This window comes from Empidonax traillii, unplaced genomic scaffold (genome assembly GCF_003031625.1).
Source record: "Empidonax traillii isolate 1590-97213 ecotype Southwest subspecies unplaced genomic scaffold, ASM303162v1 scaffold458:size851334, whole genome shotgun sequence".
Taxonomy (NCBI): Eukaryota; Metazoa; Chordata; class Aves; order Passeriformes; family Tyrannidae; genus Empidonax; species Empidonax traillii.
In genome coordinates, this window is record NW_020955651.1 from 206,001 (window position 1) to 231,780 (window position 25,780).

General features: G+C 40.8%; 2 protein-coding genes across 3 annotated transcripts in view; both read right to left on the minus strand.

The window, feature by feature from the left end:
- The window catches only part of POC1B (POC1 centriolar protein B), a 46,933-nt gene extending 37,260 nt beyond the window's left edge, over nt 1-9,673 (minus strand). For both annotated transcript variants that reach the window (XM_027895351.1, XM_027895353.1), the window contains exons 1-3: nt 9,565-9,673; nt 9,266-9,350; nt 503-674 (exon numbers count right to left, since the gene is read on the minus strand). In XM_027895351.1, the coding sequence (XP_027751152.1) occupies nt 503-674; nt 9,266-9,350; nt 9,565-9,579 (272 nt within the window). In that variant the 5' untranslated portion in view covers nt 9,580-9,673. The remainder of the gene's footprint in view (nt 1-502; nt 675-9,265; nt 9,351-9,564) is intronic.
- Nucleotides 5,817-9,154, minus strand: GALNT4 (polypeptide N-acetylgalactosaminyltransferase 4). Its single transcript, XM_027895350.1, has one exon. The coding sequence runs from the start codon at nt 8,741-8,743 to the stop codon at nt 6,992-6,994; it is 1,752 nt and encodes a 583-aa protein (XP_027751151.1). The 5' UTR covers nt 8,744-9,154; the 3' UTR covers nt 5,817-6,991.
- Nucleotides 9,674-25,780: the final 16,107 nt, after the last annotated feature.

Genomic DNA, 25,780 nt, shown 5'->3' on the forward strand with positions numbered 1-25,780 from the left:
CATTAGCATTAATATTTGAAAGAGAATTTTTTTTATACAGTAATTCACAAAATGTTTTAAAGTAACATCAGTTTTTCTACCATCATTCTGAATTGCTTGTAATCACTACTATTTAAGAACAGTTTAATAAAGCAAGTAGATTAAAAAGGTTTTTTCAAAAAAGCTATTTTGTTTCCTTCATCATTTGTCTCCCGTAAATGAAGTGCAGCCATGCAATCTTTACTAAAATATAATCTTTAATCCAGACAAATACTATCAAGCATAGTCCTACATACATGAAATTGTGACCTTTGAACTGCTACATTTTTCTTTTGAAACTACAGCATATTCAGTAAAGAATAAAGTAACACAGTAAAGAACTGTGCTATTTGTTGTCTCCAATCTCTGTTTCTGTCAAAGCCCAGGCACGTGGGAAGGAAAAAGAAACTTTCCTTGAGCAGACTCCAGTATTCGCATTACACTTCAATGAAACACATATCTAGCATTGGCCAGTTATACTCACATGCAAGGAATCCACAGTCTGACAGTATGATCTTGAGAAGATGAAGCCAGTAGCTGCCCATCTGGTGAGAACTCTACACTGGTGACCGCTTCCACATGGCCTACAAATCTGTAAGCTCTGCATCGTGCCTGCAGCTTCCACACCATAAGAAACCTATCCAAAGAGCAGGTAGCTGGCAAGAAGTAAGACATATTAGGAGTCTCTTCACTGTTCTTATAAAAACCAGAGCTAATGACTACAGATTTATATTCAATAGTGAACTTACTGAGTCTTAGGGGGAGGGAGGAGTTGTTGGGTTTTAATGGATACTTGGCCTGAGCAGAAGCCTGGTAGCAAACAATGCCAAAATCAGGCTTTTCAAAGGTTATCACAAGACTGGGATGAGTAAAGGTTAATTCCTAACAGGCAGCTCTCTCACATACTAAGCAAACCACCTTGTAAGTACTTGCAAGATACAGAACAATAAATCCAAAGCCAAATACCATGCACATCATTAAGTATGAATCCAGCTTTGGTGTTACCAAATACCAAGATGAATAGACAAATTCTTTAGTAATCTCATTTTGATCTCTGAGATGGAATTTGTTTCATGCATCAAGTGTTTAACTGTAAAGAAACAAGCCAACTTGAATTCAAGACATGATTTCTAACACTTCAGATATCTACACTAAAGTGAAGATATCTGTATATGATAATTCTATAATCCTATTTAAGTACCAATTTCATAATACTAATATTTGTCTAGTTCAAAACACAACATAAAGTTGTCAGTCTGATAATAGAATTTTTTTTTCTTTGCAGTCACTTTACAGATGGATCATAGTATCTACACTTGAAAAGGTAAACATAACTTTTTAACAGTTTGATCATTTTCAGGAAACTATAAGCAGCAAAGGTAATAAGCAGTTGAATTAAACCGGCACATACGATATTCTTATGGTCCCTATTATCTTCATCTCTACTAAATGCTAGTATGCAGGACATAAATAAAAACAAGGTATTTACACTTCCATCCCTCATCTATAAATTCCTACCCCTAGTAGAGAAAAAGGGGGAGAGGAAGAACAGAGACCTCCTAGAAGTTGAAGAGGACATTAAGAGGATGGGTCTTCTCTTCCCAGCTTCTTTCAAGCACCAACATAGCACAAAGGAAGTTTGTTTATTATCATGTGTGTCAAGGCAATCCTCAAACAAAATGCTAGAATATTAAATATTAGATATTCAATTATCTTTATGAATTTGGTTCAGAAATATTATTTGTATTCCCCAAAGACTAGCCTCTGCTAAAACACATGAGAGGAGACTATCTCTATGCCCATATCAATAGGCCTATATTTTACCAAGAAATACAGGATATTTTCCCCCTGCTTCAGTTTTTCAGAACTCTTTTACAGCAGGCTCTTTCTAATTGAAAGAATTCCTTTTTCACTTTGATTCAGAAAAATGTGATCTAGAGTGGCATAAAACTGAAAGGAAAAAGTGAAATGTAAGCTAAAATAGAATTCAAAGGCATCAAGTTGGAAATGTGAAACAGACAAGATTGGAGGTTTCTAAAACAAATAATTGATGAACTACCAAATACCTATGGTACCTTATGAACTGCATGAAGGTTGTGCAATACCAGCTGTCTTTGCTTTCAGTTCTAAAAACTGAAGAAAATATTCTTTGAAAGATGACAGTGCAATAAATTCAAAGCCTGGTTTCTTATAGCTTGCTCTCTCACAGATAGGTTATCCCAGGGTTAATGAGACACAAGCAGTGACCTGAAGTTCTTTCCATGGGACATCCACAATCATCTTCATTGTTTTCCCTCCGGACTATGCTGCTTATGCTTGCACAGCATCCTCCCTACATCCTTATGTATGTGTCTCTCTTGAAGCCACCTGCCCATTACCATGACACACAAAGACTAATACCATCTCTAATAAGCTGTTCCAGCCCAGCCAACACCACTCCAGGGTGATGGAGGGAAGAAGTTCAGGATTTGCACAAAAAAGGGTGAGTAACTGACAGACCGTTACAGAAATATTTTCCTAAGGCACACAGGCTGATGTCACTCTATATTTGAACACCATGGGAGAGATAAACTCAAACAAAGAAACTCTAAGCCAAAACTCTATGTCTATTTTGAAGTTTGGCCCCTATCCTGACAGGGAAATCAGTCCCTTTAACATTAATGAGGCTCAGCCAAGCCAAACTATTCTCTGTTCAAGCAGGCTGAAAAAAATTTTGGTGCCTATGGCTAACACCCAAGCATTTCGCTGTAATGGTAAACGTTTTACCTCAACTAATCACAAGCAGAAAATACAAGAGTCCATAGGGTAACTATGTTACAAGCAATACTAATCTTAAAACCAGTGTTATTCAGGAAAATGTACTTTTATCAAGTAAACATCTCTATTTCTCTTTATTCCATTCTAAGGGCTTTTGCCTACTTTATAAGAATGCTGCTGCTTCAATTTACTCAAGCACAGTACTTTAAGGCTGTGCAGATGGTGCATTCTGACAGCCCTTACTGAGTATATCGGCACCCTACAGTCTGACATTCAGTTACCAAATCACAACTAAATAGTCCACAAGGCTAATTTAAAGTACTGGATCTGAAACAAAATAAATACAGAAGGTTCATAAGAATTTTTTAGGATGTGCCGTAGCACAAACAGGTCTGTTGCTCCTTAGAGAACACACGACATAGCCAGAACCATGTTTAGAGGCATGTCCTTGCTATGAAAATATTTGATCAACTGCAAAGTACAACTAAAAAGTAGAAAGCTGAAAATTCACACTGAGTTGAGTCCAATATGCAACTTAGTCCAGTTTATAAGCTGTTTTTGTTGTGCTGGGGTTTTTTTGGTGTTTTTTTTTTTTTTAAACATCAGTACTTCTGTACACACCCAAGTATAGCTGATATGTCATTGGGTAATTTGCTTTTCTGCTGATGAGTCATAACAGAATTGAACACCAAAAAATAAAGACTTGGCCTTAAGCAAAGACCAAGTTTACACACCATTCTGGTGCAGATCTCTAAATAGATATCGGAGCTTCACATATGCCACGAAAAAAATTTTGTGGTATTTGCAATGAAACAAAGTTCATAGATACCCACATACATATGAAGATACAAGTTGTTGTAATACAGAATTACCATTTCACTCCCACAATATCACAGTGGTGACTAAGAAAGTTGTGCAAAGATCAGAGAAGACAAACTCAGCCAGGTTTTAACACCTAGATGTACTTCTCTCAAAGTAAGCATCTCTAATATAATTAATTGCTCAACGCAAGAGTTACAGGGCAGATGGAATACAGGGCTGTGCACATGATGGGTGTGAGAATATTCAAATATCACCACTACCAACAAATCCTCACACTTTACAGGAACTCTGCAACTCTCAATGTCATAAGGTAAAACACCAAAATACAAACATGTTTGTGAATTGCAAAATTTCCTACTTGGCAAAAACCAATTATTAATTGAACTTCTGTCAAGAAAGCCAACCTGGAATTCTAAGCACAGTGGATAAAATACAGGGAACTTCTAATAACTCACATAAGTTCAAGTTCATGACAGTTTTTATCGCATACTGTATGCATTACACGAGAGAGAGAACTGAAGAGTCAGCACACCAGTAAACATTTAATTATCATTCTGGATTTTATTCCTTCAAAAGAAACCCCAAAGACCTCCATATTTATTCAGTGCTAAGTTTACATTCAATTTTTCTAAGTCACTTAGAATCAGTAGTTTAAAATATGTACAAGTGTTTCCCAAATTTTCAAAGTCCAACAGAATAGAAAACCATTCAGAGTTTCAGATTTTCCAGAAATCTGTACATACTGAAAAATAACTGGAGTATTTCTGTAGAGTTGCCACAACTCAATTCAAAACTAGTTGAACTTGAAATGGCAAGGTAGGTTTTCTTTCTCTTCCTTCTTTTTCTCTCCTTCTCTAGTTCCTCCTCCTTTTACTCCGTATTTTTTACTCCCATCAGGAAGATTTTTTTTTTTCAGGGCCAGGTTATTTACTTTCACTTTTTTTTTTCTCCAGTTAGTATATAAATAACTCCAAAAATAGAATGGGAGGTCATGGGGAAGAAGAAGGGTTTAGATACATACAGAGAGAATAACTTTCAAACTGAGAGACAGATTCACTTAGAATTATTGCTTCAATAGATAAGGAACACTTTGAATATCAGTTTTAACACGAAGGTAGTTCTTTATAAGAAATGCAGTTTTTGCCAAGAGCTAAAAAAGTTAACTGTATAAAAGTTGCATAGTCTACATTCACACCATTTAATTACTTACATCTGAGGAAACATGCATTGCATATACAACTTATGACCTGCCATACAGGAGAACCTAGGCCTTTTCCCTGTCATTTCTACTGAATATAACAATCTACAGAAAGCTTTTCACAAAAGCACATACTTTATTTAATTAAATGCTCCAGTACATAATGACTGGCTGCCTTTTAACATTTGATAAACGGTTCATAACTTGCAGGTTCACAAAAGAATTCCTTACTGCAGTGGAATGGAATTTTTCAGGAATGTTTCCCTAATGTGGTAAAAGGTTCCCTTTTTAAAAAATCAAACAAACAAAAAAACAAAAAACCAGGAAAAAAAACCAGTTTAGTGAAAGAAAGAAAAAAAGTATTAAATTGCAAGTAACTGCCTAAAAATAAGTTAAAGACCTAAAAGAACCCATGCCACACAGTGGCAAGCATTTTTAGCATGATTCAGTGCTACATCCCAAGCTCCAAGTTTCCTTCTGTTCGTCTACTACCTTAACCTGCTTCCACCCAAACCTCTCAATGCTTTCTAACCACTAAGATTTAAGAATACATCTTAATTTCCTCTTCCTTTATTCTTCAACTACATCAAGCCTCACCCCTTTTTAACCTTTCTACCTACTAACACACCTACAGCAAATGCACACCTACTTTCTCACTAGCTCGAGTTCCTACCTACCAGCCCCATGTCAAGATTTACTGTGCTGTGGGTACTGAAGAATATTTATTCCTTCAGTGAAGGCAATCAAAAAAGCTGGAATGCCCAAAACATTAATAGTGTTCAACTTAAATCATATAAATCACATAAACCTAAAAAACAGATACTAACATGAGATTTTTCTTCAAACACACAATATATCTATCACATCTACCATCTATAATCATGCTCAAAACAGATTAATGACATGATTCAAGAATCAATATTCTTCAGAACTCAGCATAACAGGATGGAGAAAACATTCTGAATAAGTCATTCTGTGAAACGGTTTACCCACAAATCTTGTTTTCCTCCAAGCAGTCCTCTGCCTTTTCAATTCCCCTCAAGTCAGCAACGCCAGCTTCCTAACCTCATCCAACGTCTCCTATGGTACTGCTGTAACTAGAAAGAGGCAGCTTATGCTGCATTATTCCAAAATTCTACCTAGGACTGATGCATACCAGTGTTGTCAAAACACAAAACAGCCCAAGTTTTCCTCCATGTTACCTTCCTCTCCTCCACTGACAGATCAAATGAAAAAAAAAAAAAGTGGTATGTAGCCTAGAACACAAATTTTGTGTCCCTAGGATGTGAGACTGAACATGGAAAAGCTTACACAGAGGAAACGTAAATATTAAAAATATAGCTAAGAAACCACAGTACCTAATGCAACTCTATACTTTCTTTCCCTCTCTATTACCTTTAAACAGAATTCTTAGTTGTAGCCACCCCCATTTTTTCCCATTTGTGGTGCCATCAGCATGTCCTTGGTTCCACTACCACCACACTCTTCTCTAAATGCATGGAGGCTCCCAACTAACCCCCACGAGGCAAGGTTTTTACAATAGGTACAAAACGCAAAGCAGTGCCAAAGCCCATCTACTAAAAAAACGTCCTGTTCTTCTATGTGATATAGCTAGCTGTTACCTTTAACAGCATGTACATTCCTAGAAAAATGCAGAATATTACAAGGCTTAGGTTCAATTTTCAACATCAGTGTTCATTCAATCACATGCCTTACTTAAAGTGTTAGACATGCATGTTATAATGTATCTGCAACACAGGTCACCTAATGCCACTGCAAGAATCTTAACTTCTACTTCTGTAAGTAAAGATTCTTTACTTTCTTGTAATATGATCTTGCAGGATTATTGCATAATTATTTTTTTATTAAGACAAAAAAAATCCTGTCTTAGTCCACTCAAAAGCCTTTGTTTTACCATAGGCAAGACAGGCTTAAAGTAAGAAAATAACGAATCAAAATTTTACAAAAATAAAAGGCATTAGATCTACATTCTGTGTTTTAGAAACCAAACCCCAGGATTTACTTTTGCTTTCTATACAACTGATCACAAGAGATAGTTTCTACACCACTACAAACACATCTGAAAACATTCCAAGGTATTCAATCAAATGTTGCTATGTGTTCACACATGTAAAAACCTTGGAGATTACTCCAAAAACCTTGGAGAGTCCATTCGATTCATACTACCAGCAGTGACTATTTCTCAAATTTCCACATCTGGTTTTTATCTGCAGCATTACAAGTTCTCATCTGCACATCAGCACGCCCCTCAGTTGTACGATAAGCAGTAAGGCACTTCCCTGAATGAGGATGATAAATAGTCCCATCTTCTTTGAAATGCCAGATAATAATTTCTGGCACAGGAGAACCATCTTTTGGGCAGCTCCTCATACCAATGAAGTCTTCATGTTCAGGGACTTCAGCACATAGCTCAGTTACAGAGTTAAATCTAATCTCCTGATTTGATGTATATTCAAAAAATTGGTTGCCTCCCTGACCGTGACAGCCAAAGAGAGAAAGGTGAGACCCAGTAGGATTATGTTCTTGTAAGACATAATCAAGGCACTCTGAAGGTATTCCTGTGCTGCGGATAGCACCATGCCAGCCAGGACGATCTTCTGGTACATGCAACTCAGCAAACACGTTTTTTAAATACCAGTTAAAACTCTTGCATTTCAAACGCTCTCTAAGTATCTTTCTCTCAGAAATATCTCCATAGTTTTCTTTTCTTGCAGACGGATTTCTGTTGTAAAAGTGATCTTTAAACTCATCCATCCACACCTCAGCAGCACGTGCCGTGTTCTGCAGAAAGTTTGGTCTAGCATAGGGTGCTCGCTTTGGAAACACGTGGCCCACATGGGAGCATGGATGAATTTCCAACATGCCCCCACACTGCCAAACTCTAAATGATAATTCTAAGTTCTCCCCTCCCCAAACATCCATTCCTGTATCATAGGTACCTAGATACTCAAAGTATTTCTTGCTGACAGCAAACAAGCCACCAGCCATAGTAGGGGATCTGATTGGGTCGGTTTCATATTTGCGCCTGAGACGTTCATGTTTAGGCACTGAGTGCCACTGGAATGTCAGACGCCAGTCAAACCCCCCAATCATGGGCTCTGCTGTTTGCATGTAGTATTCAAATGTTTTCCAGTCAATAGTGTCAATGACAGGACAAACAATAACAGTCTCATTCTCAGCAATCCTCTCGAGCAGTGGTTCCAGCCAGCCAGAGACACATTCACAGTGACAATCTAGGAATGTGAGGACATCACCAGTAGCAAAAGTAGCGCCAATTAAGCGTGCACGAACCAATCCTTCTCGTTTGTTGGTTCTTATCAGGCGAACTCTTTTCAGACTGCTTATGTATTTTTCAAGTTCAGCCTTCAAATATGTTTTATCACTCAGGTCATCCACCAGTATAATTTCTTTCAGAAGCACTGAAGGTGATGTTTCAAGAACACTATGTATCGTCCGCAGCAATGTTGACCAGGCTTCATTGTAAAAAGCAATTATAACAGATGTTGTGGGCAGTCTTCTGTAGTCATAAGATTTAGTCTTACAACCACTCAGTCGATTATCTTCAATGTGCCGGTGGAGAGAGATTTTATCACTCAAATAAATATTAATTGCATACTTCTCGATCAGCTCTTCTTCCTTTTTCTTTTCCTCAGGGCTTAGCTGCGGGCGAGAGGGTTTACCCCATTCTCCTGGGGCATGAGAATCAGGCGGGGGTTTGTCATAAACTGGACGAGCCAAATCTACAGCTTCTTCTGCTCTGTCAGAAAAGCGCCTCTCCCATTTCCCTTTAGTGATGCTCTCTCCGGCGAGGGAGGCACCGAAGGAAGAAACCGACAGCTCGACCACAAAGTAAGCGATCATTAAGAAGCCGAGGAACATGCAGCTTTTACGGACCCACGTCCATCTTCTCGCCAGACGGATCCTCATCGTAGGTGGATAGAAGCAGCTCGTAGCAGAGAGGGGCTCCGTGAAGTCCTGCCGGCTCCCTCCGCGCCCCCGGGGCGGAGGGGACCGCCGGCAATCCCAGCTGCGGGCTCGGGCCGCCGGCAATTTGCACCAGCGCCCGCCGTAGCGGGCCCAGTCGATTCCACAGGGACGGCGAGGGGAGCGGGGCAGCAGTGGAAGCACGGAGCAGACCCCTGCCCCTCCGGCCTCGGCGCTCCCCTTACTTCCTCCTCCTCCTCCTCCTCCTCCTCCTCCTCCTCCTCTCTCTCCGCGGGACAAACCCCTCCTCCCGCCCTGTGGTTTGCTCAAAAAGTTGTCGCTTAAGGAAGGGGCAGAGACTCCTCAGCCCGCCTGGCCGGCGCGGGAACCCGCCCCGCCTCCGCACCCGGACCTGCGCCCGGAACCGCTGGGCGGCTCCGCCAGCTGCCGGGGAGGGAGGGAGGGAGAAAGGAGGGAGCGGGCTGCCCCGCCCGGAAAACAAACGGCGCCCGGCCTCGCACTCACCCAGCCCCGCCGCGTCCGCGTTGAAGGCGACGCCCGTCACCGCCGCCAAGTGGCCTCGGAAAGGCCGGATCAGGACGGGGTCCTCCTGGGGAGAGGGTGCGCACTGTCAGGTTGCGGGCGGGGGCGGCCCCCGGAGGGGCCGCTAACGCCCCGCGCGCGGCGGGAGCCCGGCGGTCCCGGCGCCTTGAGCGCTCCCACCGGCGGGGCCGCGGCCGCGCAGCCCTCGGCGCCGGGCGACACGCGCCGGCCGCGGCTCGGCTGCCCTCGCCGGCGACCGGAGCCCGGGGCCGAGCCCTTACCAGCAAGGAGGCCATGGGCGGAGCGGGGCCCTGCGGCCCGTCAGAGCGCCCGCGCTCCGGGCGCTGCCGGGCCCCCTTTCATCCGCCGCGCCACCAGCGCGGCTCCCGAGCCGCCCCTGCGCGGCCGCCCCGCGCTGGCTGCGCGGGCGGGGCGGGGCCCAGCGTGGTGCCGCTGTGGGGGCTCCTCGTGAAGCCGCAGCGCCCTCGCGCGCCCCGGCCCGGCCGCGGGAGCGGAGCGGCGGAGGGGAGCGGAGCGGAGCGGAGCGGCTCTGCTGGTCAGGCCGGGCGAATTAAAGACTCTGAGTTTGTCCAGTGGCCAGGACAGAGCGCTTTGTTATTGCAGGAGGCTGAGCTCTCACCCATGGGCGCAGTTCGGCGGGTGTTGGAGCCGGCAGGGCACCGGAGCCAATAGGGTGGGACAGTCTCCCGGGGGGGGGGGGGGGTTTAAAAAAAAAACACCGAACAAAACAACAACAACAAAAACAAACAAGCAAAACCAAAAACCTGCCCAAACCATGTTTTTTCCTCCTAGCAAGTGAGAGAACCCCTAGTGCTGGTGGTTCCCGAGCCGGGTGGTGGCCGTCGGTGCTGAGCCCGGTGCCCGAGCGCTGTCCCAGCCGGGTGTCGGGCGGAGCCGCTTCCACCCGCCTCTCCATGGGGACTGTCAGGGTAGCTGCGAGCAAGCCTGAAGAAGCAAAATCTTCAAGAGTAGCGGAAAGGTCTGGTTACCTCGATCTTACCTCGGGTTTGTGACTTACAAATTCATGCAAGACAACTCTGTTTAAAACCTCAGACTGATTTTGTGTTAAGCCACCCTAGTTAGTTTGGCCTCTTGTCTTTTTTAATTCAATTGGGGTTTAGCCTGTTAATAATTTCTAGGTTTCCAAGTCAGCACTCATGTTTGTGTCATACAGAGTTGTCTTTAAACAGGCATTTAATGCTTTAAAAAACTACAACTACCTTAAAAAACCCCAAAACCTCAACGCTGCAGTGTTGGTGTTAGTAATGCTGTAAATTTTTATGCAGCCTCATAGTAAGCTAGATAAGGGAACTAACCTCACTGGAAAAGTACTGCTCCAATAGCTATGCTAGTAAAAAGAGGGATGACATAAATTCGCAAAAAGGAGGACTGTGATAGCAAAGCTGTCATTGGATACAGAAGTGTTCCTGAAGAAGTAACTCATATTGCAATTACCCTTTTTTCTTTTTTAAATCCAGTCTGCATTTTACAGTTTCTTCTGACATTAAACTCTTACATTTACAGAATCAGGTCAGTAATTAGGCCAACATATAAGAATTGTCACTTATAGGACAGTTTCAAATCAGTTGTGTTTAACCACAAAATGGACTTTTAAAATAATAATTTTAGAAGTGGTGAAAAGAGCAGGATTATCACTACCGGTATATAAGGAGGTTTCCATGAAAATCTACTAGCCACCCCTTACATTGATGTTACATAGGCTGATGATTTGTCATAGCTTCTCAACATGAAAGCTTTTTAAAAAAATAAGTCGGGGACAGGAAACATTGACTTTAATTTGGACCTAGCAAAAGCTACAGTTTTATGCCACTACTTGTTTCTTGTTTTGGTTTGCTGGTGGAGTTTTGGTTTGGTGGGGTTTTCTTCGGTTTTTTTCCTACACAGCTCGGCCTCCCATCCTTTTGTTTTAGTTCCCGTGATTTAGTTATCACAAAGTAAGACGTAGCATTTTAAAAGGTGGTAATGATATGTTCCACTTTCTACCCCATTGCAGGAACAGAAAGTTAACTAGATAAATTCACTTGGCCTCTTTACCACTATTGAAGTCTTCCAGCCTTTCTCAACATTTTTTGCAACTATCCTCTTTCTCCCAGGTTTTATCAGCTGTGAATGATATATCTTGTCAGGGAGGTAGCCAAGCTACATTTACATCCTATCCCCCAGGGAAACAGGTTTAATACCAAACTTCATGTGCTCTTAAGTTATTTCGTGTCTTCTTGTCTCTTCATCGTCTCCTGAATGTGCTACTTTAGTTGTCCATTGTGGTATTTCAGTATTTCTGGTACCTTATGTTTTCAGGTTCAGATCTGTTCTTGAAGCTCCTTAAAACCCAGTGGATGTGTTATTTTATTTAGAAATTGAACTAAATTACAATTCACAGTCATACTGAATCCTTTTCCTTTTACCATCTTCACATCTGCTGTGCTTGCAGCGGCTCAGTATGTTTTACTAATTTTGGGGTACTAGTAATAAACTTGAGTCTCTACCTGCCCACAAAATTCCTGAATTCTAAAGTATCAGGTGATAGGGATAAAGCAAATGAAGGGCTGAAATTGAATGGCCAGTCTCTTCGCGAACAAAGAACCGGGGAAGGTCTTTACACCTTCCAGCCTGCGCATTGGATTTTTTTTAGGTGAGACACAGCGTGCGCGGAACTGAGCCCACCCTTTAATCCTGAGGTTCATCTGCCGGGGCCAAGCGAGCTTGGACGGTGGCAGCGAGGTCCTCAGGACGTAGATGGATTGCCTTACAGGGCTAGCGAGCTCCATCTGCCCGGGGAGTGTCCTAACCGGAAATCGAACCCAGATCTCAGCATTGACAACGCTGTGGTTTAGCCACTGCACCACCAGGGACACTCAGGGCTGAAATTACAGAGAGAGAGAACGGCATCCCTCTTTCTACAAATTGATGGAAGAGTGTTTCTCAAATTGTAGGACTTACAAAGTTAGTCTCTTCCTTGCTGTTTCTCTTCACCTGAGAGTGTTTTGAAGACTTCCAAATGCCTGTAGGAAGCAAAGTATTCCCTTGCTGCAGCCATTTAATTAGCTAGAATGACTGTAGTTATAAAGCTGGCATGTAATAGTTTTTATGCTGATTATATTTCCTCATTAGCATGTATAGATTTTATTTTTAGAGTTATTTTAAGATTATTGCAACTCTTAATACAATTATGAGTTGGCATTGTCATTTTAAGGTTGAGAATAACTTTTCTGTGATATGCAAGTGCAATTTATTGTGATAAGTTGTTGGGCATTGTGATGACAATGAGAAATGGTGCCTGAGAAAATATGTTCTAAGTGTTGTGTCTCAGTAGGCTGCTGTTTCAGCAGCGGTGGAGTTTATTCTCTCAGGCGCTGTGTTAAGGTAGTACATGTCCAGACAGAAATTATATCTGCAGAAGAACACTTTAAGATTGTAATTCCAAGTTCATGCAGGCTGCATGGCCACTGTAGGAAAGGACCTAGTAAAAGGATGTTTAGAATTCAAGGATACATAGACAAATTTGTTAACCTTGGTGCATGTATGTTGCAATGCACATATTAGGTACACTGATCACATATGATTTCATAATTGATGTAATACAATGCATGCGCACAAGGGGAAAATAATATACTAGCCCTTCAAAAATTCTCTCCTGTCTAAAATGAGGACTTTTAACTTAATGTTAATTCTCCTTTACAATAAAACTAAGAACCCCAACTTTAATTATGTGGAATCACACTGGGAGCAGCTGTGTTAGCAGCAGAGCTGTTCAGACCACCAAGGGGCCTTTGGCCCTTAGGCTATTGGCTGGTGGTGGTGTTCCGTGAGCACTAGAGGGGAGTGTGAGATATGCTTTGCCAGCGTGGTGTTGATTATTCATCCACCTACAGGCAGGAAAAGAATGTAGTCTCAGGGCACAAAGATTTAATTACAGGCTGTCCTAATGTTAAAGAACCATTATACCATATGCCCCCTGCATCTTTCCAACCTCTGATCCTACATTTTTTCCTCCTCCATCAAAATAGTTATGAAAATAAAATAAATATTAAACCTATAAAATAACTTGTGGAGTAGTTTTGGGTGTTTTCTTCTGTTGAAATTTTCTTATCAAAATCCCATTAAAGGCTGTTTGCCAACAGCAGCAAGAAAGTGGAAAAGAAATGAGTATCAAATAGGTGCATAAAGATTTGAAATGCAAGAGTGACTTGGAATATATATGATGTTATTTTTGGTCTAAGAAACATCCCAGGGTTCTGAGGGAATTGGCAGGTGTAGTTGTTAAACCATCCTCCATCATATTTGAAAAGTCATGATAGTCAAGCTGTGACTACCGTTCACAGTGTGAATACCAGTATTACCAGTAACAACCTCAGTGACTGAGGGAGAGGGAGTATCACACCCAGACCCTGGGAACTGCTGACCAGTCAGCCTCACCTTTGTGCCCAGTGAGATCGTGGAGCAGGTCTTCCTGGAAGTTAGGTCAAAGCAGATGGAAGATGATTATATGAAGATGATTAAAAACAGCCAACATGGCTTCATCAGGGGCAAATCATGCCCTACTAATCTAGTGGTCTGTGATGGAGTGACTGCATCAGTGGACAAAGGAAGAGTAACTGATGTTACTTCCCTGCAGCTTCTGTAAAGACATTAATGGTGTCCCCCACAACACTTTTGCTGCTAAACTGACGTAGATTTGGTGAATGTACTATTAGATGAAATGGGAATTGTATGGCCACAACCAAAGAGATACCAGTGCTGAGTGGTGTTCCTCCAGGGATCTGTTTTTGGACCAATAATATTTAATATCTTTATTAATGAAATAGATAGTGGGATTGAGTGCACCTTCAGCAAGTTTGTGGATAAGACCAAGCTGAGTGATGCATATGAGGGAAGGGATCTTAATAGACCTGAAGATTGGCCTGTACAAACATCGTGAAGTTTAATAACACCAAGTGCAAGGTTCTGCACCTGGCTTGGGGCAATGCCCTATACCAATATAGACTGGGAGATGAATGAATTGACAGCAGTCCTGTGGAGAAGGACTTGAGAATACTGGTGGATGAAAAGCTGGACATGGCCCTGCAATGTGTAACTTACAGCCCAGAAAGCCAACCATATCCTGGGCTGCAACAAAAGTAACATGACCAGCAGATTGAGGGAGGTGATTCTCACCCTGTGCTCTGCTCTGCTCTCATGACACCCCACCTGGAGTGCTGCATCCAGCTCTGGGATCCCCAAGAAGGGCATGGACCTGTTGGAGCAAATCCAGAGGAGAGCCACAAAAATGAGCAGTGAGCTGCTGTAGCTGATAAATGTTTGAGACTTTCTCTTGTTCAGTGTAGGGGTTTAATTTGTACTGAAGAATAAATAAGAGAACTTGAAGTGCCTGAAGGGAAACACATGTGAAGGAAAAATGCATAATTTAAACCAAACACTTAAAAAACTATCTGAATTAGAAACTGAGAGTGACAATTATTCTGCCAAGGAACTTGTCTTAAAGTAATTAGAATTTGTAAAAAAGTGGGTGTGTTATCCAAAGGATTTTTTCCTGCTTGTTCCTTTCAATTAGATGCTTTTGTATAAAAGATAAATATCTTTTTAAAGACGACGGGGATAAAATCCCTTAATGTTTCTCCTTAAGTACCCAAACAGCTCAATAAAAATACTGACATAGTAATACGCAGGTGAAGCACGAGCTGAGCTGCATTTAAACCTCTCGTAGTGTTACCTTCAATGTCAGACAACTCTTAACTCTTTAAAATGTATGTGTATTATTTCAATCTGAGAAAGTTTGCAGTCACTGATCATTTTCTGATAATAGGACATGTTTTACTGTGAAATTTTCTGGGATGATCCTATTATGGTGTTTTATAGCAGTAGCATCACTATGTCTTTGAATACCAAAGTGCAATTCCAAATTTAAAGAACATCTTTCTTTTTTTTTCCCCAAAATTTTAATGGATGACAGATACCAGTCAGATTTGCTGTGTTGCCAGTAAGATGGGTACGTGTGTAAGTACTTTTATTTCAATGCACTTGCATCCAGGTTTTCTAAAAATAAGTAAAGCAGTTTTTTTCTAAATAGATATGTGGTATGGTGGCTCTTTGCCACTGTCTACAGTGCCTGAAATTCTGTGATGTTGCAAAATTCAATGTATTGGAATCAAGTTACTTTAGCAAAATTGCTTGGTAATGTGTGTTTAAAAATAAAGAAATATTCATGTGTCTTACCTGGTTCATGAGAGCTAGAACAAGATTGGAAGAATTTAGTACACTGTAGTAGCAAAGGTTAGTATAAATTTATTAATGCTTCAGCAGATGCCACATAGACTAATGTTTATAGAGTATCTTCATTTAGTACTGCTTGACAACAGCATCATCTACTGTAATGTGGATATTAATTGCAAGAGTGAGTAGATGAAAAGTGAGGAATTGTTGTATGGAGATGCCTAGTTTAGTGAAGTATCTGTTTAGGTGTGTACTACAAGACAACACTTCACCTAAAGGAGAATGAACTAGGGAATAGAATAAACATGAACAAGGAACCAGAAAAATGAGCTCTTGATATCAGAGCTCACTTAATTTTTGAGAAAAAAATGCAGCTTATTGAAGACCAAATTCTGTGAAACCAAATTCTGGTTTAGCTGAAAAATTTATGAATAAATGGTGGTAATAGGCCTGTTTGCTGAGTGTTAAAAAGGAACTTGGTATTTGTACATAGAAGAATTCATATTAGTATGTTAGTGTAGAGGAGCACCTGTTTTTCATCACTTTTGGTTAAAATTGATCAGTGTATTTCAGGAACCCAAAAAGCTGTTAGCAACACCCAGGAAAAACCTACAATTTTCCTTTGTACAAAGATAGACAAACAGGGTGTGAGACAAAAACATGAACTGGAAGCTGTGTAATAATCCAAAGTGTATCAGTGAGGCTGGGTAATTGATGATACATCAGTGAAGATCAAGGGCAAGGATGTTGCAATTTTTTCTGTACTTGCTTTCACTTTTCCATAAAAGCATATATGGAGGTGAAGGCTATTGGAAGACTGCTGTTGAAAATGTGCACTCTAAAGAAACTAATTTTATGGAGGATTATAGAAAAATCAGAGAGAGTATTACTGTCTGACTCACAATTCTCATTTCAGGGTTCCAAGAGATTACTAGTGTGCTTCCAAGGAATACTTAGCCCAAAATTATGTGTTAATAAAATTCAGAGTTATAAGTGGTTTTTTTTTCAAAAAGGCCACTTGTGAAAATTGCCTATAAAAATGCATAACACAGTACTACTTGGCTAGTTACATTTTCTGTTCAGTAATCCTGATACCATTCCAGATTCAACCAGTGTTTTGTTGTGTGTAGTGTCTTGTCCAGATCCTATTTCCTATTGTACTTTTTCATTATGTTAAGTTTAAGACAGAAGTAGTCACTTCTGTCATCTTAGCTGGTTAAATTCACATCAGTAGTATTGTATTTGTGTATGTCATGGAATCACAGACTAGTTTGTGTTGAAATAAACCTTAAGGATCACCCAGTTCCAACCGACGCCTGAAAATCTTGTTTTCCACTAGCTATTTGTTGGGGATTTTTTTTGGTGGTGTCAGAGACATGTGGAAGAATGAGGGAATGGCCATTTCTATGTTTCTTGCATTGCCTTTGATATGCTGATTTACAGCAAGAGATATGTAGGTATGTAGGCAGTGCCTGGATTCACAGTGTCATTTGGGCCTAAGTAAGAACACAAAGGTTTTTTTAAATACCTCTTGCTTGTGTTGGTAAATTCTAAATTTGGTTTAGATGTCTCCTAGCTCAGGCTGAAGCTTAACAGGGAGTCCAGTATCAGCAAGGAGTGTCAAGGTTTGTGCATTAACAGTATGTCTATATACACCAATATAAAAATAGCTCACCTCAGGTGTTTTTTAAAACAAGTTGCTGAGGTAATTTTGAATTTTCTTGTATCTGTGTCCCACATAGACTTAGACATAGTACTGAATCAGACATAAATAAATCTAATGGTGAGATGCTACCAAAAGGGGCATTAGTGTTGACATCAGTGGTCATCTGGCCTAGGAGTGAAGTGGTTTAGAAAGCTAAACCAGCATGAATATTAGTGTGGGGTTGCTTATTTATTGTTGGTTTAGTGCTCTGCCGGTTTAGTGCATTGAATTGGTTCTTCTCAGGATCAGGTCAGTGGTACCTGGCACACATTAAGTGGTTGGAGCTTGCTGCTGAGTGAGGGACTGCTGCTTTTGGCAGTGTATAGCCAATACATTGTCTTAGAGAAGCTGTGAAACTACACCCTTAGATGATTAGTTTTCCTGGTTTCGTTAGCATACAGCTCCTGCTACCTCATGCTCAACGAGTCACAACCACCATGACAACTTCTGCACTAATTTATTTTTTCTGATGCTGATGGGGGGGATGGGGAAATGGACATTACCTTACTTGCTGTCTTCCTTAAGCTTGCTTGTCTGCACTTACCCAAGGAGGACTAGGGGAAAACACATATAAACATATCAAATATGAGAGAACAGTGAAGGTATAACAGAAAAACTAAAGCAAGTGCTTGAAAGCAATGACCAGGTCCAAAGTAAGAGAAATGGTAACAAATGTAATTTAAAAAACAAGTGAAGAAAAATAATATGTCACTATTATTGGAAAAATAAGGAACCTAATGGTTCTTGAACATCTGCAGCTACAAGAGAAGGAAGGGAGCATGTAGCTTTTAAAAAATCTCAAAGGGAGGTCAGTGGGCCTATTAATCTTCTGAGTCCTCCACTATGATTTCCAGTTGAACAACTCCGTCTACAGTGGCAAAGGAGAGGCAACATAGAATCCAGAGAGGTGGAGAACAAAGCAGAAGAGTGGGGTCAGTGGAGCAGGAATGATTTTCGGCTGAATAGCCTGATGCACATACCACATTTGATCTGTGCTGTTAGTTTCTTCTGCTAAGTGCTTGCTGAAGGCCAAGGTCTGACCCACCAGAGACTTCAGGTACTTAGCACAGGGCTGTGCTATATGCGTTTGTTTGGCAATGTCATCCAGCTCTACAGCATCCATGCATCCTCTAAAAAGGATCCTTGACTCTGTATCTCATGACTGATCTGGAAATTACTGGGGCAGTGAATTAGAAATGCCACTGCTCTCTCCTCTGCTGCCTCTTTGTGGCATGTATCTAAGGACTGAGCCACCAGGTTATTTTACCGCAGCTGAACTGATTTGTTGGCATGTTTAAAAGAACTAGTAGAACTTGATTCCATTCTTCCCTTAGGTTAACTACCTGTCCAGTGGGACAGGAGTAAGGCAAAGTGTTTCTGGCCAGCAGTGGGAGCTGCTCAGGTTCAGGACTGTTTCAGAGAAGACAAGGTCATCTGAGAGAGAGACATTTTTGCCACTTCATAGGCAACCCTAGATTGATCTGTGTTCATCATTGCTATACCAGAGCAGGGCACAGACTTCTGAGTCTGGACAAGGAAAGCCTGCATCGGTACTCAATTTTTTTTTTTTTTTCCCTGTTTTAGCACTAGCTGCTTGGGCAGGAAGAGTGCTTTCCAGCATGACAGCTGGTAAACCCACAATATGACAGAGTACCACAGATGCTTCCTGCTGCTACCATATAGATTTTCTCTTGAATATTACTTGTGTGGCTGATGCACACAGAACAAATGAAGGGGGTGGTAGCAGTTTCATACTCTCAGAAGTTCTATTGTTAAATACATTGTTCTGTTTGTGTGCCTGCATCAAGTACAAAAGCTGCCACCATAAATGAGACAGCTAGACACTGGTGGTCTGATTCAAAAAGTAAGTGGTACATTTACATCTTGTCAAATGATGCTTATAAAATTATAAAAATCTATTCAATGGGCCCTGTTCCACTGATGAGGCATGCAAACATAGTGGGTCATTTTGGGGATAGAGAGTTCAAACTGCAAATACCTTCCCTGCTCCACACCTCCTTTTTTAAAACTCCCTCTCGTGCAGGAAGGCTGGATGAGTGTCAGATTGTGTCAGGCCCTTCTTGCAGAAGCTCTAATATTTTGAAATTTTATGCTGATCTGAGCATAAATGACAGGTTTTATTTCAGAGAAAGACAACTTCTAAAGAGCTGAAAAAGCCATGTACAGTAGAGTGGAGTGAGGCAGAAGGAGGCACCTGCTTAATATCACAAAATGGAACTGGGAAGAATGTCCCTGATTTCCTCATTAGAACGAGTTTACAGGAACACTGCTCAGACTCCCTGTAGCATTCTGATGTATCACAGAACATTACTTGTTTTTATCATCTTTCACACTACTAATTGCAAGGCTGCAGCATATGGACACACTATATCGGCAATATCCATCACAACCCAGTTGTGATTCCCCAGGGTGTTTTACAGTGGCAATTAGCAATTCAGGTACTGTGGAGACTGGTCCCAGCTTCAGGCAGAGTCAACAGGGCCACACATCAGACAAGACATGCAGCACATCACTGTAATTCTCTTCCAAAGATGGTAGGAATACCTGGGCACCACAGCTTTTGCAGATGCAGTAACAGGAATTGCCCAGGAAGCGTGCTGTTGGCTTCTGCCCATTCAGAACTAACCAGTTTTTCTTCAGCGTGCTGTGAGGCTGCAACAACAAGTATTTTCACACCATACAATCTTTCTGACGGAGACAAAATATTAAACTCATGCTAAAATAATCAGAAGGCAGCTTGTTAGAGATGATTACACCTAACTTACTCTGTGCAATCCTTACACTTTTTGCCCTAATTCTTAATTAGAAATTGTTTGCTGGCTACTTTCAATCTAGTTTAAGAAAACTCATCTTTAACCAGGTTTTTGTTGTGAAGAACATAGCCTGTTGTTAGTAAAAAAAGCTTGTTCTTGCACCCATAAAACAGACACTTTTTTGAATTTCACAGTTGTCAGAAAAGGGTCCCTACACACTTGCTACAAGAGCTGCCTTCAAGATTGCTCCTGCTGCAAGGAAGTTTTTCTGCCTTAGTATTCAATATGATCATGAAACTTATGTCTTCATCAAAAATATATGAACACTTGGAAAAAGGCACATTTTACTGTGACACATCACTTAATTATGTTATCCCCATTTAATTTTGGTAGTTTAAATAAAAAGCACTAGGTTAGGTTTCTTACATCAATTTACCAAGAATATTTAGTGTTCTAGTCTTGTTACACTCCCTCAAACCTATCATCACTTAATGTCAAATCCTAGAATCCGTAGTGTGTGTCAAATTTTGGTATTCAGATTCACAGCACAGATCATAGTGGGTTCTCCTCCCATTCAAAACAAGAAAGTAACTGAAATACTCAAGCAAAAGTATGAGGGCGTAGTTTGTAGCACTCCTGACATTAGTGCCTCAAGCTGGATGAATCTGCTTTGAGAGATAAGCTTTTCAGCCTGCATATTTATTCAGTTGTCTCCTTTCACTACTACACTGTTACCCTGCTTCTCTTCCCTAAAAGTTTTCAGCAATCTCGCTGTTCATGCTCGTCTTTCCACTCTCCCCTTTCAGCTCTTTAACTTCCTTCATCTGCAGTTCTTTCGCTGTTCTTTCCTCCACCTCTAATCTAGGGCATTAGGAGTCACAGGGGGAGCACCTTTCTGCTAGAGTTTTGCTATGCAGAGAACAGCTAATGCAGCCACAGCTTTCCACAAGCATCAGCCTGCAGCAGCAGTTTACCCAGAAGCAGTTCCTGTGTGGTTGACTAGGCTGTCACAGAAGCTGCTGAAATGGCATAACAGAGGGGACAGTGCAAGAAGAGAGGAGCAGAGCAAAGGAGGTAACCTGAACCAGCATCAGGCACTACAATCCTACTGTGTGAAAGGCTCAGTTGCAACCTGATCACATTCCCCTGCAACCAGGCAGAGCAGTTTGCTCAGAACAGGAACAGTTTTTCTGGAAAGCTAAGGCTGACTGTATAGATATTTAACAAGTTGCAACTTGTCCATGCTTTCCACTGGGATAGCAAAAGAGATCCCCAACACCAGGTGATCCTCCTTGACAGGTGTCAAAGCTTGTTCAAAACCTTGGGGATGGTAGAGTATCAGCAACAACACGCACGAACAGAAAAATAACAAATCATTCTTCACAAGGTCTAAGCCCTTTTATTTCATAACACAAAAGCAAACCTCTTGTATAATTTTATTAAGGTGGTTAGTACTTAAATATATTTTTCCATGAAATTTCCTCAAAGGCCTGATTTCTGAGCTACAGGACAACCATCAAACCTTACAAGATTGAAGCAATGCAAGAAAACCACAAAAGCACTTGTGTTGTATTTGGCAATACCCCAAACACAGTCAGTTTGGAAATGGTTATCTATGGCTTAACTGTTGGACTTGGATCAATTCCAAGTCCAATGTTTCACACTGGTTTTATGATAGCATGCATGAGTATGTTCCAGCATTCCAATCTTTTTGACAATGATTGTCAGAGATGAAGCATGGGTTTGGAAAACAAACATGAGGGGTCTATTGGTTGAGCTGATTGCCTTCAGGGACAGTAATGAGGAAAGCAATGTAAACTAGTGTTCTCAAGTAGCATTTTATCAGCTCACACTCCTCATTCAGTGATCAAAAAGCCTGTAGCACTTCTTCATTGGTAGCAAAATGACACTTGATCATTTAGTTGATATTCAGACTTGGACTGTTTGTGGCCCTTTTGAAAAAGACTGAAGTCAGTAAGATTTAAAGCCATAATTACAATATTCAAATACTGACATGCCTGCAGAATTGGCTAGGCATCCCTGCTATCCCAAGCTCTTTAAAAATGGCAGCTTCAAGAACTTTTAACCTCCTGCTGTTGAGTTTTGTTTATTTTTTATTGAAATGCTAATGCATCTGAAATTAAACATGCTGTAATGTACTGGTTGGTTCTACAGAAGAAAATTCAAAAAATTTCTGCACCTTTAAGGTAAGGGAGCCAAAACAGCATATTGAAACTTAATGTTGTAGGGACTCCCTCACATCCTCTAAACATAATTATTTTAAATCTGTTTTAGTTTCAAAAGCAATGTGCATTTTCCAACAAAAAAAGGCCATGACAACTGGTTTGCAGAAATCTAGCTATTTTTTCAATAGTTAGAATATTGAATTTGTTTGAATCATCTCACATTAACATTTGGTCAGCGAGCCAGCTAGTTTTACTATACAGCCTATATGTGGACCCTTTGACAGAAGCTTTTTCCTGTTATATAATGTTTTTCAGATCAGAATGGCAGTTTCATAATGTTAGCCTTCCTACGTCAGTATTTAAAGTTTTATAGGCAATTATGAGAGAACCATTAAAAAGAGAATCCAAATCTGATATAACACTGAGTTCTCTAAGTACAGCAAAGTATTTCTGCAACTCAAGGGAAAAGAGGGCCATTTGTATGTAACAGCAGAACTGACACTGCATTTCATTGAATTTCACCTATACTTTATGCAATTAGATAGAAGCCTGTAACACCACCACTCCATGAACTAAGGCAAGAAGAAAAGTCAGTTTCTCAATTCCGTCTAAATTATAGTCTTCTATGACTGAGACGTATGTTTTGAGTGCTCTTTATTCTTGATCCACTAGAACAATAATATAGATTTCATTAACTTTATACAGCTGCAAGAGAATCTTCTTTTTTCAGTAACTGATCTTAAATTATATTTATAAAACAAACAAAAAAAAACCCCACAGTAACTTTGAGAAGAAGGAGCAGATTCCTAAGCAGAGAGCAGGGCAGTGAAACCACACAAATCTCCAAATAAGCTGGCTTTTATTTTTCCTTAGAAATAGCTACAATTTTTATTCTTTATACAGCTGAAAGAGCCAAATAACAGAATGATAAGAAATCCTCTTCTTCCTTAAGGAGCAGCTACTTTCCACAGGTCTGCAGCATAGCTTTCTGGAGATCATGTTAAAATCTGCAGGCTTTTCTATGAATTACAGACTATCACTTGGCAGTGGCTAAGCATGCCTGGCTTCTAGTATAAAATACAAATGTTACAAGGCATAAGCAAAGTTTAAATACCCATTGAAGGCAGTTTAAAAATAGGATCACAGGATAACTCAGGTTGGAAGGGGGCTCAGGAAGTCACTTAACACAAATTCCTGCACAAAGCAGAACTTCATGGAGTTTCAGATTATTTCACAAAGTTATCGTTCCTTTAATGCCTGCAAAGACAAAAAGGCTGTGAATTTTCCTCACTAAAGAGTTATTTTCTGCTTAATAGTCTCCTATCTGCACAAAAGAATAACTGAATAAGCTGTTACATGTAACATTTGAATACTGATTTCACCCAGTATTCCTCTTCACAGCTCAGAAATCTCCCCAGACAGATGCCTGCAGAACTGCATTGCACTGTGATGGGATAAGCTCAGGAAGGAGGGAAATGGCAGGGATTAGAAGCTCACAAAATCTATGCAGTTTAACACTGAACAGTAAGCTCTGTGTTATTTCTCCTGCAGGTTTCTCATGTAACAGGAGATGAGAAAAGCTCCAGTACAGTTTAAGCTTCACTGATCTTTACTAAGATTCACTGGGAGTAAGAAACCAAAATGCCAAGGTATCTGAAGCTTCTTACAAGGAGTTTTTTATTCGTGTCCAGTAACTTAATCCCGAACATCTCTGAAATTTAAAAACATCACCACTGAAGGCTTCAAGATTAGATTTTAGCTTAAGTTCAAGTCACTAGAGAACTGTATGAACTGTAAAAAGCACTATTTGCACCAAGCTTTGTGTTACTTACATTAATCATAGGGCAAAATTTTAATCATTTTTAGTCTCTTTTCAACTTGTAAGAGAACGATATGAAAAAGAACTGCTAGAATAAACAAAAATGCATGTTCTGTTTACTAAAAGATGCTGTTACAGAGGAATGGGCACTGCAAGTTTTCTTCTGTGCACATATGCTATCCCATTTCTTTTGCCCCTAATGGCCCCATCCTTCCAGAAAAGATCAAAGAGACACTACTGACATTTTAAATAACAAGTCCCTGTCTTGCCAGAAATCCTCTGGGATACCTATGGGCCAGCACACACAGGATGTCATCTTGTATGCAGTAATTTAAAGCCTGAAAGTTGTTGCATTTTAGATAAAAAAACAAGAAAGATAGGCTTGCATATACTTAATCATATAATCTTAAACGGTAGCATCTTTCAGTGCTGTAGACCAGAGCAACTCATAGAAGAGCTCTTTTGACAAGATGTATGGAAAGAACTCGCTGTCACCGTAAGCATTACAGCAGACAATTGTCAGCAGGCCCATTGGTAAGGTTAGTTTAAGGTAAGAGAAAGGAAAGTGTCAGTTCCTTTCTTGCTTTGGCTCTGGTTTGATCATTCCAGTGACTGATTTCTCTGTCGAATTTCATTTATGTATACAAATAATATCCATGAGGCTAATGGAAAAACCTTATAGAATTACATTTCCTGCTCAAGAATTTCAGGATTACAGAATGGCCAAGGCTGGCAAGGGTCTCTGCAGATCAGCTACTGCAAGACCCTGCTAAAAGCAGCGCCAGCTACAGCAGGTTGCTCAGGGCTGTGTCTAGTTGGGTTCTGAGCATCTCCAAGGATTGAGACTCCATAATGTCTCTGTGTATTTTCTTGTGTTCAGGTCATTTCACATGCTGTCACTTGTGCCTGTTGCCTCTTCTCCTGTCAGTGAGCACCACTGAGAAGAGCCTGGCTCCCTCCTGTGATTCTGCGCATCACAGGTGCACAATTGTGGCCAAATAGAGCCCTACACCACTGAAGAGCTTAAGGCTTGTTTTTAGGGTAGGGTGGTGGGGATCAAGGGGGGCTGTTGAGCAGGTGATTGCAAAGGATCTGTGCAGCACAGCACAGCCTGTGCCTGCTTATGTTAATTCAACTGTGGATTGATCACTCCTCTATGTACAGGAGCTGCAAGTCAGGATCACTATGCTTGTTCAAACAGAAGTATATTAGCTAGCTACCATACAAGGCCTTCACATGTATTTTCCCTATTAAGTCCTCATAGGCCTTTTACGCATATTTTCAAAAGCCCTGCCCTTAGGGCTTTCTTTAGAAGTGGGTCTTCAAGATATACCTGGCAAGACAAAATGATTTTGATGTTTCCTGCCCAAGCCTTAAAACTGAAAGTGTTCAGCATTCTGTACATCTCCAAACATGACCAAAGTACCACAATGTAGAGCTGGAACCATGTCTATATACCACAGTGCTTTCATAAAAGCAGGCTCAGTGTTATGAACGAACATCAAGGGCCCAGCTAGGTAAGGAGTTTTTTTACAAACTATCTGGGAGAATCACTTGGTCTTAAATGTTCATTCTCTACTGCTCCTTCTATGTTCATTCTTAGTCTAAAACCTAATTCTTCAAACCTTCACACCAGCTTAAGAGTGGATGAAGTGTATTAAGGACCCTTCACTAAAAACACCAAAGGCCACATTGCACAGCAATTTTTCAGTGTGTTTACTGACAGTAGATGAGATCTTAAAGTAGAAATTAAAAGAGAAG